Source organism: Hyla sarda, chromosome 3 (assembly GCF_029499605.1).
Source record: "Hyla sarda isolate aHylSar1 chromosome 3, aHylSar1.hap1, whole genome shotgun sequence".
In the NCBI taxonomy this organism is placed as follows: domain Eukaryota; kingdom Metazoa; phylum Chordata; class Amphibia; order Anura; family Hylidae; genus Hyla; species Hyla sarda.
The window spans coordinates 213009279-213022497 of record NC_079191.1 but is presented as its reverse complement, the minus strand read 5'-3'; the positions used below and the strand labels follow the sequence as shown (position 1 = coordinate 213022497).

At 35.8% G+C, this 13219-nt stretch overlaps 1 protein-coding gene across 1 annotated transcript in view; it reads left to right on the top strand.

The window, feature by feature from the left end:
* Positions 1–742: 742 nt before the first annotated feature.
* The window catches only part of TBX18 (T-box transcription factor 18), a 43008-nt gene continuing 30531 nt past the window's right edge, over positions 743–13219 (top strand). The window contains exons 1-4 of the mRNA XM_056563254.1: positions 743–1076; positions 4381–4570; positions 8013–8114; positions 12464–12635. Coding sequence (XP_056419229.1) covers positions 887–1076; positions 4381–4570; positions 8013–8114; positions 12464–12635 — 654 coding nt within the window. The 5' untranslated portion in view covers positions 743–886. The remainder of the gene's footprint in view (positions 1077–4380; positions 4571–8012; positions 8115–12463; positions 12636–13219) is intronic.

The window sequence follows — 13219 nt, the reverse complement described above, 5'->3', positions numbered from 1 at the left end:
GTACAGAACACAGCAGTAGGGGTAGAGGTACTGATGATGACTATTACACATAGGAGTACAGAACACAGCAGTATGGGTAGAGTTACTGATGATGACCATTACACATAGGAGTACAGAACACAGCATTATGGGTAGAGTCACTGATGATGACCATTACACATAGGAGTACAGAACACAGCATTATGGGTAGAGTCACTGATGATGACCATTACACATAGGAGTACAGAACACAGCATTATGGGTAGAGTTACTGATGATGACCATTACACATAGGAGTACAGAACACAGCATTATGGGTAGAGTCACTGATGATGACCATTACACATAGGAGTACAGAACACAGCATTATGGGTAGAGTTACTGATGATGACCATTACACATAGGAGTACAGAACACAGCATTATGGGTAGAGTTACTGATGATGACCATTACACATATTAGTACAGAACACCTCGGTATAGGCAGCAGTAGTTCTGGGTTTGGGGAGAGTTAGTTGATGGACGTTGTTATAACTTTCGGCCATTCCATTATCTGTCTTCCCACACTGCCTAATTAGGAAGCAGCTCCGCCCCCTTGTGGAGTAGCAGCTGCTGTTGGTCAGAAGTTCGGTGATTGACACTTGTCAGGCCCCTCCCCGTCCCGCCGCTTTATTGTAACTTAATGAGCGAGTTGTCTCCATCGTTGTCCTGTTCTCCAGCGCTGACAGATCAAGGCTACAAACATCAATTAGCAGCTGGAAGACACCGCGTCCCCCGTGTCCCCGCTTCCCGGGACGCCTGAGCGGACACTGGGCACAGGAGGGCAGACACCGCCTGGCTGTGGATTACACTTCTCCTGCGGCATGTCATATATATGTGCAGTGTAATAGCTGCTCCACATCTCAGACATGGCAGACAAGAGGAGGTCACCCTGCACCATGAGCCTCAAGGCGCACGCCTTCTCTGTGGAGGCTCTCATCGGGGCAGAAAAACTGCAGAAGAAGAAGCGGAGGAAGCTGGAAGATGGGGACAGGGAGAGCTCCGAGCAGCCCGGGGGCACTGAGCTCGAGCACCCTGTGTGCAACATCTTACCCTCCTGTAAGTACTCTAACACTTTCTATAGTCTACTGCACTACAACATCTTACCCTCCTGTAAGTACTCTAACACTTTCTATAGTCTACTGCACTGCAACATCTTACCCTCCTGTAAGTACTCTAACACTTTCTATAGTCTACTGCACTACAACATCTTACCCTCCTGTAAGTACTCTAACACTTTCTATAGTCTACTGCACTACAACATCTTACCCTCCTGTAAGTACTCTAACACTTTCTATAGTCTACTGCACTACAACATCTTACCCTCCTGTAAGTACTCTAACACTTTCTATAGTCTACTGCACTACAACATCTTACCCTCCTGTAAGTACTCTAACACTTTCTATAGTCTACTGCACTACAACATCTTACCCTCCTGTAAGTACTCTAACACTTTCTATAGTCTACTGCACTACAACATCTTACCCTCCTGTAAGTACTCTAACACTTTCTATAGTCTACTGCACTACAACATCTTACCCTCCTGTAAGTACTCTAACACTTTCTATAGTCTACTGCACTACAACATCTTACCCTCCTGTAAGTACTCTAACACTTTCTATAGTCTACTGCACTACAACATCTTACCCTCCTGTAAGTACTCTAACACTTTCTATAGTCTACTGCACTACAACATCTTACCCTCCTGTAAGTACTCTAACACTTTCTATAGTCTACTGCACTACAACATCTTACCCTCCTGTAAGTACTCTAACACTTTCTATAGTCTACTGCACTACAACATCTTACCCTCCTGTAAGTACTCTAACACTTTCTATAGTCTACTGCACTACAACATCTTACCCTCCTGTAAGTACTCTAACACTTTCTATAGTCTACTGCACTACAACATCTTACCCTCCTGTAAGTACTCTAACACTTTCTATAGTCTACTGCACTACAACATCTTACCCTCCTGTAAGTACTCTAACACTTTCTATAGTCTACTGCACTACAACATCTTACCCTCCTGTAAGTACTCTAACACTTTCTATAGTCTACTGCACTACAACATCTTACCCTCCTGTAAGTACTCTAACACTTTCTATAGTCTACTGCACTACAACATCTTACCCTCCTGTAAGTACTCTAACACTTTCTATAGTCTACTGCACTACAACATCTTACCCTCCTGTAAGTACTCTAATACTTTCTATAGTCTACTGCACTACAACATCTTACCCTCCTGTAAGTACTCTAACACTTTCTATAGTCTACTGCACTACAACATCTCACCCTCCTGTAAGTACTCTAACACTTTCTATAGTCTACTGCACTACAACATCTTACCCTCCTGTAAGTACTCTAACACTTTCTATAGTCTACTGCACTACAACATCTTACCCTCCTGTAAGTACTCTAACACTTTCTATAGTCTACTGCACTACAACATCTTACCCTCCTGTAAGTACTCTAACACTTTCTATAGTCTACTGCACTACAGCATCTTACCCTCCTATAAGTACTCTAACACTTTCTATAGTCTACTGCACTACAACATCTTACCCTCCTGTAAGTACTTTAACACTTTCTATAGTCTACTGCACTACAACATCTTACCCTCCTGTAAGTACTTTAACACTTTCTATAGTCTACTGCACTACAACATCTTACCCTCCTGTAAGTACTCTAACACTTTCTATAGTCTACTGCACTACAACATCTTACCCTCCTGTAAGTACTCCAGCATTCTCTCTTGTCTACTTTACTATAACATCTTACCCTCCTGCAAGTACTCGTTACCATCCTCTAAGTACTCTAATATTTTTCTAATATACTTTAATTCAACCTTTTACCCTCCTGGAAGTACTTGTTACTCCTTGTTAGTACTCTAGTAGTTTCTCTAATCTACTTTATTAAACATATTACCCTAAGTACTCTTGTCCACTCTCTACTATGTCTACTTTGCTACATTATAAAGTTCCTTTTTATGCTATTTGCCACATTTAATGTTCCTTCACTTCCTAAGTTATATAGTTGGCACCACCACTGTCTATACCTGCACAATACAAGATATGATGTCATGTTAGATGAGATCATTTTCCACTTTACAATAAGGCTGCATCCAGTAGGTAGGGTGGCATTAGGGTATGTGTAATCCAGGTTCTGGATCAAATGGTACACTTTATTGTATGGATAGCTGAGTGCACACATTTATATAGCCCCCTCTCTGCCCTCTGTGATGGGAACTGGGCAGAACACCATGTACCAGTATATGATGGCACCAGGATGATCAGGCTCTGAATACTTTCCATAGTACAGGCTGTTGTACATGTGGGACAGCAGAACTATTCTGGGGGCTTGTTTTTAACACTAAGTGTGAACGATTAGACAACCGATTGAAAGTACAAAATATAGCCTTTTTTTATTATTATTATTTTTTTTTTGGGGGGGGGGGGGGGTTGTAGTTAAGAAGCCATTGTAATTGGGGTCCACACGGACATGTTAACGTCAATATATATTTAGAATGGATTTTTTCTATCTGGCTACTGTCCACGTTAGTGCTGACACTAAATTTAAGGCCACGTATTTATGAATAAAATATTTATAAACATTAAACAATATTTGTGAAGAAAAGTATATGTGGAGGGATCCTATTATTTCTATGGAATTCGGAAATGCATCCGTTTTACATCACTTTGTATCGGTTTAATCGGTTAGGCTTTTTTTTTGTTTTTTTGTTTTTTTCTTTGGATCCTTAATATAGAACATTGGAAAACTGATATAAACTGCAGAGTTCTGCGCATCAGTTTTTCTCTCAGTTTAGATGAGTTCGATCGGTTACAAAGAAAATATTAAAAAAAAATATTTGCCGCTGAAGTGGGAACATGGGGTGAAATATTGAAATTACTGCTGGAACTGGATTTATGTAGCATTAAAATAATTACTAGCTGTAGCATTGTTGTTAAACGTATTATTATTATTTGTATCATTATTATCTTGCCTGTTTATTATAGTGGTGCATTTTACTATAATCGGTAACATTTTAACTAATATCTTTGAAGGTATACGTTTTTTTTTTTTTTTATTATTATTATTCCTTCCTATATTTAGCTGACACAATTTATCTTTTTTTTTCTTTAATTGTTTTAAGTCATAGTAGACTTACCATTTTTATGAAAACTGCCCGAATTCCAAGACTTTATATTTATTTGCACACCCAGCACTGACTCTTCTCTAGTGGCCATATATGATTTCGGTGTGCATGATATATATATATATATATATATATATATATATATATATATATATATATATGTTTATGGTTGTTTGTGACTTGACTTTGCACTGTATGGCTCTGCAGCTCCCAGCGAGGATGGCTATGGTGGAGTTACGGCGGCAGCTGGCACTTGTAGTCCCCCCTTGTCTTCTACTGTGGCCACTGCCCCAGTGGGAACTGCCTCCTCGGTCATTCGTGTGGATCTTCAAGGAGCAGAGTTATGGAAGCGCTTTCATGAGATCGGGACCGAGATGATCATCACCAAGGCTGGGAGGTGAGGATGGTTTACTGTTATATCACTCTTGTCCAGAGATAGATAGATTGATAGATCATAGATAGATAGATAGATAGATAGATAGATGGATAGATAGATAGATAGGAGATAGATATGAGATAGATAGATGGATAGATAGATCGATAGATAGATATGAGAGAGATAGATAGATATGAGATAGATATATAGATCATAGATAGATATATAGATAGATAGATGAGATAGATAGATAGATGGATAGATAGATAAAAAGATAGATGATAGATAGAAGATAGATTATTGATAGATAGATATGAGATAGATAATATATAATAGATAGATATAAGAGGTAGATAGATAAATAGATAATGGATGGATAAATCGATGATAGATAGGAAGATAGATAAAAAGATTGATGATAGATAGATAGAAGATCCACAGTACACAGATGTCCGTATAAAATAGTAGTAGTTTATTCCATCAAAACTGAGTGTCCAAGAACAACGTTTCAACCAGCCCTCCTGAAAAAGACCAGGAGAGCTGGTTGAAACGTTGTTCTTGGACACTGTGTTTTCATGGAATAAACTACTACTATTTTTCACGGACATCTGTGCGCTGATATTCCTTTTTCTGTTTATATTTGGACCCCTGACCCCGGTCCGGTCTCTGCATTCACCATCTTGGATTTACTACATTGAGGAGGTGCTGTTTTTTCTTCATCTCTAGATAGATATAGAAACGATAGAAGGTAGCAGCACACCATGCAGATGGATGAGAGTTGGGTGCAAATCAGTGGAAGTCCCAGGTCATTAGGCTCCAAAACGATACAGAAGTAAAAAAAAAACACTGCAGCACTCCAGTAGTAAGGTGAAAGAACTTGAAAAGGTGTTTATTCCATCAAGGTGCAATAGGCAACGTTTCAGCTGCAAGCACAAGCATGCAGCCTTAAGGCTGCATGCTTGCAGCTGAAACGTTGCCTATTGCACCTTGATGGAATAAACACCTTTTCAAGTTCTTTCACCTTACTACTGGAGTGCTGCAGTGTTCTTTTACTTCTAGATAGATAGATAAAATATAGATAGATAGATAGATAAAAGAGAGACAGATAAATAGATATATAAATAAATAAATAGAAATATAGATAGATAAAAGATAGATAGATAAATAGATAGACAATAGATAGATAAATAAATAGAAATATAGATAGATAAAAGATAGATAGATAAATAGATAGACAATAGATAGATAAATAAATAGATAAATAGATAGACAATAGATAGATAAATAAATAAAGATAGATAGATAAAAGATAGATAGATAAATAGATAGATGAATAAAAGATAGATACATAGACAGATGAGCTAAGTGCACAGCAATCCTTCATGATGCTGGATACAGAATGACTGCCAGAAGGCCAGTGACATCCTAGTAGACAAGGTTTGGCACTCTCCTCTCACTCCGAATGTTTCCACCATGATGTGTTTGCTGGATAAACACCATACACTGTAAATCACCTCTGCCATGACATAGTCTACAGTCTCCACCAAAACCTACAGCCATAACTACTCCCACAAACATTATGGGATATTCACCTGGAGCTGATGAGAGGACTTTGCCATGAAACCTTCACTCATAATCTCCAGTCAGTAATGAGAGAGTAAACAAGACCCAGGATTAAAGTGAAATATAGTTCTATCAGTCCAGCATACAGGTTCATGGGAGGGTTTATAGGAGTCCTCAAGCCAGGGCTCTACAATATATATCACTGAGGGACTATGAGACCACCACATGTGCCAAGAAAAGTTAACTTAGGTCAGGAAAGAGGTTTGCTGTTCAAGTATGAAGGGACCAGCAGGTCTATAGAGCAGTGATCCCTTATAGTGGGGCTAATGTTTGAATCCAAACCTTTGTTGCAGTTGTCATTTCCCCTTTTCAATCATTTTTATTGTTTTTATTTATTTATTTATTTTTATATACAAAAATAAAGTGGAAGGCATAATAAGTGCATAAGAAATGCAAATATGAGCAGTTGTCATTTCCCCTTTTCAATCATTATTATTATTGTTTATTTTTTATTTATTTATTTATTACAAAAATATAGTGAAAGGCATAATAAGTGCATAAGAAATGCAAATATGAGCAGTTGTCATTTCCCCTTTTCAATCATTATTATTATTGTTTATTTTTTATTTATTTATTTATTACAAAAATATAGTGAAAGGCATAATAAGTGCTTAAGAAATGCAAATATGAGCAGTTGTCATTTCCCCTTTTCAATCATTTTTATTCTTTTCTTTTTCTTTTTTCTTTATTTATTTATTTTATACAAAAATATAGTGAAAGGCATAATAGGTGCATAAGAAATGAAAATATGAGCAGCTGTCATTTCCTATAGTGAGAATTGACCATTTACACTAATGTAGATCGCCACCAGAATCATGAAGGTTTTGTTTTACTGAACAACATTTTAACACTAGAATTTAAGAAATAATAAAAAGCCACGACCTCTGAACAGTCCTCCAGTAACACTACTAAGACACATGGAGGCAATAAACACTTTTCTTTAGTATTTAATACAATGATTCATGTACATGTTGTTTTGCTGAGATCACTAGCGAAAGCTGACATGTCTAGATTTCTATATTAGAAGGACAGCAAGAGGGGGTCCCCATCCCTAAATTGGAGCTTACAGGATGATGAAGTGACTGCAGATGGGCGTCCTGTAGCTGTAGGGCCCATTAGAACAGGCCATGGATTGGGGGCTTCTCCTGAAAAGACACGGTTCAAAGACAGATGTACAAGAAAACCTGGATATTGGACAAGGAACTCAGCTTATTAAATATTGCACAAACATATCTGATGAAATCCATATGTTCCAGGCTAAATTTCTCTATAGCAGTCATCTATACACAGTCATCTGCACAATGCACTGTTTGTCCTGGGGTGTCCCAGCCAAACCTCTATGTTCTACAGGTGCATAGAGAGGAATATCTGGAGGACACTTTTTTTTGGCTGTCAAAGTGCTTTGCAGAGTCTGCCATTCATTGGAGGCTCAGGCTGGACACTGTGTCATCATAAATCATCCACACACCTAGAAAAAAACAAAACTCTAGAATATCCAGCACCAGTGTTTCCCAACCAGGGGCCCTCCAGCTGTGACAAAACCACAACTCTCAGCATGCCCGGACAGCCGAAGGCTGTCCGGGCATGCTGGGAGTTGTAGTTTTGCCACAGCTGGAGGCACCCTGGTTGGGAAACACTGCCCCATGCTCTTGCTTTTATGATACTTCACTGTACACAAAAAAAAAAAAAAATACATTCGGTCCAGTTCAGGTGATTCCGATTATTTACGATTCAGTTCATTATGAATTCAACGGTTTATTGATTCTTTTTATTTATTTATTTATTCATTTATTTATTTATTTATTTAAAGTTTTTTTATTATTGGTATGCATTCACACAGGCGGATGTTTCCAGCAATGAGGGTGAAGATATCTGGACTAGACCCTCACCAGCAATATTATATAGCCATGGACATAGTGCCTGTGGACAATAAGAGATACCGGTAATTATAAAGCTCATTTATTTCTTTTATATATCTATCCTTGCCGCTGTTCCGGAGGCCCTGGAGGACAATTATTTTTTAATGTGTTTGTATATACACTTTTTTGTTTGTTTGCGTTTTACCTAATAGTTTGTGTTAAAGAGTTCACACTGGTATTTAGTTCTCAGAGGGTCTAATTGGTTTTAGTGATTTATGATACATAACTGTACATTTGTGAATGATTATGTTTATTTATGGCTCCTTTTACTTGGTATTGTGCCTGGAATATTCATTGTGATAGTCACCGAATAATTGGGGAAATTTTCGGTGCAGTTACTGGATGATTGTTCAGGAGACTATTTCTAGCGTTTTTACAGTGATATAGTTTATAGTTATGATATGTATATTTATATATGTATATATATATATATATATATATATATATATATATTTATAGTTATGATATGATATAGTTTATAGTTCATGATATAGTTTGCAGTTTATATGGTATGTGTCCTTGAACCCTCGATTGTATTATACACTGGATGCCTCGTTAAGAATTTTATATATAGTTTATATTTTATACAGACGTTAGGTTTGTTTTGCTTGCTGTTTTTTGTTGGAGGATTTGTTGTATCTCCAGTGTTTTTAGGGCAGGTTGAACTCTGGTTACTGTGGAAATGAATTAATATGCACGTGGTTAAAGAGCACAGGACGTCTCTTTATTTTTCCATGGATTTATTTTTGTGTAAATACTTTCAGAAAATATTACTTGGTGTATAAGCGAAGTATTCCACTTGTAATTGGGGATATCATTTGTTCGGTGTTCCTTCCCTGTATTTTCCAGCTGGAGTTTATTGGTGTTTGTTTTTAACCATATGTTTAGATGTTGACTATTTACTGGCATGCTATGTTTACACGAAGTATTTTGGTCAGGATTATGCTTAGTATTTTTTAACTAAGACCAGGAGTAGAACTAATGCAAAAAAAACTATAATGGCAAGATTTGCAGCTTTTTCTGTGTTGCTTCCACTTCTGGTTTTGGTTAAAAAATACCAAACAATATACTGAAAAAAGTAGTGTTAAAAAATATAGTAAATTCTTAAAATATGGGAGTACTTGCTTATTTTTTAAGCAGGTAATTATATATAATTATTTTTAATCAGGTAATAATAATAATAATATATATATATATATATATATATATATATATGCAGATGCAAATAATAAAATGTTGCAGTATCTTGTAATACCTTTTTTATTGGACTAATATATATATATATATATATATATATATATATATATATATCACTTGTAAGGTATTACAAGATACTGCAACATTTTATGATTTGCATCTGCATCACTGGACTAATACGGCTACTCAAATTTACTATATATATATATATATATATATATATATATATATATATATATATATAGATAGATAAACAAATAAATAAATAGATAGGTAATCCCAGTTTGGACAGTGACTGATATAAATCCTAGTACAATGCAGAATGTGTTGCTGATAAAAAAAAACCAAAAAAAAAAAACATAAATAATGATTGATAGATAATAAATAAATACATAAAAAAAATATGTTTTATACATGCCTCGATCTAGGAATGGATTTAAAATAGACAGACAGATTGCTTCTTTGTGCAGACACTTTTGACTGTGGGATAAAAAAAAAAATTAAAGTTGGCTCCAAAATATGTCTATACCTGCATGGATGAACAGAAAGATAGATAGACAGACAGATAGATAGGTAGGTAGATAGATAGGTGGACAGGGACTGATGTGTAGCAATCTGTACAGCTCTACAAACCATGTCAGTGCTATACAAGTAACAGAAATAGATATAAAATGATAGATCATAGATAGATAACAGAAACATGTTCTAGGAAATATCAAAGCAATGCAAATGCAGACCAAGATGATTTAATGTTTATCACATTGAGAAAAATGAAGTGTTGAATAGTTTGGCATTCCAACAATTACAACAATACAAGCTACATTAAAAATAAAAAAAGTGAAAGGACCATAAATTAAAAATATAGTGATATCTCAATTAGTACAACACAAATAAAAAAGGATATAAAGTCCCACATAGGACTCCTGGATAAAGCCTGTAGGCAAAACTAGTTGGGGGTGTGGTGGGTTACTGGGGTGTGGGGATCCATATTATGATTGTCTGCACTTTTCCTATATGCTGCTCTTCTTCTTCTTAATTAATTAATACATTTTTTTAAATTTATTTTACCTCTATAGTCTCTGACTTATTGGCTTAAAACACTTGTCACATTATTTCTCTTTTGATAATTGAGAATGTTATCAGTCTGGTTACTTTTATGTTTTATCACATTTCACCATGAATAACATAGTCTGTGCATTACCTAACTATTAATATATATATATATTTTCACTTTATATGACCATACCTTGTGGAATCCCCTCCCATCCTTTTCTTTTCATACCCTATTTGGGATTTTATACAGTTTTTATGTATTGTACTTATAAAGATATCACAATATTTAAAATCTATGGTCCTTTCAGTGTTGTTTTCTAATGTAGAGGACTTAATTGTTGTTCCATTGGATTGTTGTTCCCTATATATGTTGTTCCCTATACTCATAGTGCTTCTTTCCTTTGGTGATTTACATTAATACAAGGATACAGCAGGTTATTAAGGATCTAACATCCTGAAGATTGTACAGTACAGATACAGTATTCTTTTGCTGAAGGAAACAATAAAATAGCACATGTCAGCTACTATTGAAGAGATCTGTGTGTGCTGTAGAATGTCTGGCCATGTTATACTATGTTATTTACTTGCTCTCTGTTCCTAATGAAAGTTTATATCCGCTGCATTGCAGAAGCCATCACATTCACTTCCCTAATATGATTTCATAAGTGAACAAAGAACATCTATAGTAGGACTAAAAGATACCTTCCCTGTGAAGTTATTGATTGGATCTGATCTGATATTCAGTTTATATTAGTATGTGGACTTTTCCAGACCTTTTAATATAATGCTAGGTTTATACATGTTGTTTTTGAAGCATTTAGCTTAAAAGGACCCAATAGAAAATAATATATAGGAAAGTACTGCTCTATTTATATACCTTTCTGTGTTTGGCTAAAAAAGCTGTGTTTCCATCCTAAGACCATGTTCATGCCAGGCTTTCTATTTAAGTTTTTTTTTTCTGTACATGTTTTAGTTAATAAAATGGAAAAAGAGATATTTTCCCAAATCCCATTCATTTCAACAGGATTTAAAATATTCTGCAGTTGTGATTGACTTTTCATGTGTGTGATCTATATTCCATGGACATCTAAATTGTTTGCAGAAATATTTGCTGTTTCCAATTTTTTTTTTCATATTGAGTTCAATGGAGTAAGGGCAACAGAGGCAGAGTATGGACAGAGACAGAGACGTGCACCAAACATTTTTACATTATGCTTTTGTTATGAATGTAGATTCTATGCATCCAAGCTTTCCAGTTTGATTCTTTTTCTTTATTTCATTATTCATTTTTTATTTTTTTACCTTTGGCTGTTCATAGTGGATAAATTGGCCGATCTCATCTCCTTTCACATCTTACTTTTGAAATAGCAAAAAAAAAAAAAAAAAAAAAAATTATTCAAAGGAGGGAAGTGAAAGGGGCCTCATTAATATGGAGATCAAACTGATGTCATTACATAAGTACATTAGTTAGCATTTTATATCTGCTCTGTCATGACTAGTTGTTACTACCTGATGTGGTGTGGTCAGGGTCTTTCTATGTGAAGGAGTGGTTAAATAAAAAAATATTAAATCTATTTACAATATGTATATATATATATATATATATATATATATATATGTATATGTTTAGAATATGTACATACTCTACTCACAAAAAATTCAATTGAAATCAAATGTGATACAGGACATATTACACAAAAACTGTTAGTCCAACCCATTATGCACAGATTATTGGGCTCTTGCACATTATGATCAGGTTTTGGCACAAGGAAAAGGAGAGACATTCTTAAAATGTATCTAGGAAAATATTTTTTCTGAACATGATGTGCAAGTGACCTTTCCAGTTGTCCTTATTTAGATAGCATTAACCATAGTTTGGTGCTCTGTTGCAGACTCCATGATTTTTGACGGCATGCAGTGCTATTATTCCCCTCAAAATGACGAATTCCACAAGAGAACTTGACAATTTTGTCATCTTTCATTTTTGTTTCTTTCTCATATGACGGAACAGGAATACGGAATTGATGACACAGTTGTCAGCAGAGTTTAAATGTAATATTGTGAGTAATTGTAATATCAGTATTATCATGAGATAAACACATTTTCTTATATATTCCTTCAGCTATGTTTACCACAGTTCCAAGTGGATGGTTGCTGGCAATGCAGACTCTCCTGTTCCTCCACGAGTCTATATCCACCCGGATTCCCCAGCATCTGGAGAGACCTGGATGAGACAAGTTATAAGTTTTGATAAATTAAAACTTACGAACAATGAGCTGGATGACCAAGGCCATGTGAGTATCAGTATTGGAAGAATAGTGCATTGGTTCTCAGAGCAATTCTATATACAGCATTAGAGCTATTGGGGACAGTTAATAATAATTATAATAATAATAACAATAATAATAATAATTCTTTATTTATACATACTGGGGCTCACAATCTAAACCTATTTTCAGAGCAATTCTATATACAGCATTATAACTAATGGGGACAGTTAATAATAATAATTCTTTATTTATATAGATTGGGGCTTATACTCTAAACCAGTATGTTTTGAAGTGTTAGAGGAAACCCACACAAACAAAAAACAAAACACAGAGAACATACAAACTCTTTGCAGTTGTTGTCCTTGGTCAGATTTTTAACCCAGGACCCCAGTGCTGCAAGGCACCAGTGCTAACCAATAAGCCAACATACTGACCACTGAGCCAATGTGCTGACCACTGAGCCAATGTGCTGACCACTGAACCAATGTGCTGACCACTGAGCCAATGTGCTGACCACTGAGCCAACGTGCTAACCACTGAGCCAACGTGCTGACCACTGAGCCAATGTGCTGACCACTGAGCCAACGTGCTGACCACTGAGCCAATGT